Raw genomic sequence first — 527 nt, forward strand, 5'->3', positions numbered from 1 at the left:
CCCGGGAAGAGAGAAGAGTTTTTGCAAACCTCTGCGGGTGGTGAGAAAAGAAAAAAGGGAGAGTTTTACGGTTTCACCTTAGGTTTTTTCTATGGTGAGGTGATTTTCTTGGGTTTTCAGCGGGCAACGTGGAGCCGGCCGGTGGGTTCCGCATCCGTCACTATGACTATGAGACAGGGGGGTGCTGAAACGGTTCTTCGGCACCTAGTGACGGAATTCTGAGAACTGTTATGACTCGTTTTTTGCGACCTGACCGCCATTTTCGGTTATCTGCCAACGAGGCAGTCCACAGACGCTTTGGGACGTGTCTGGAGGGACGTTATTCGCGGTGCCTCGGCGCTCAGGGATGTGTCCGGGGTGACGTCGGAAGAATTTCGACACTTGGTGATAGTGTCTCTGCCGGCGGTCAGCGGCGTTTCGGATCTGGGTGAATTTAGGAACTTATGACCGTGGAATTTGCGTCTGCTCCTGGGGGAAATACTTGGCGGCGTGCTAGTGTTAGGCTTGCGGGCAGTCGTTGAGTGGAT

General features: G+C 53.5%; 1 protein-coding gene across 1 annotated transcript; it reads left to right on the forward strand.

The window, feature by feature from the left end:
• Positions 1 to 527, forward strand: CSUI_001189 (uncharacterized protein; the record flags this gene model as incomplete). The annotated part of the gene is made up of 1 exon (XM_068061395.1): positions 1 to 527. A coding segment is annotated over one exon (222 nt), but the record flags the coding sequence as incomplete, so codon positions are not given.

Source organism: Cystoisospora suis, assembly GCF_002600585.1.
Source record: "Cystoisospora suis strain Wien I chromosome Unknown contig_475, whole genome shotgun sequence".
NCBI classification, from domain to species: Eukaryota; Apicomplexa; class Conoidasida; order Eucoccidiorida; family Sarcocystidae; genus Cystoisospora; species Cystoisospora suis.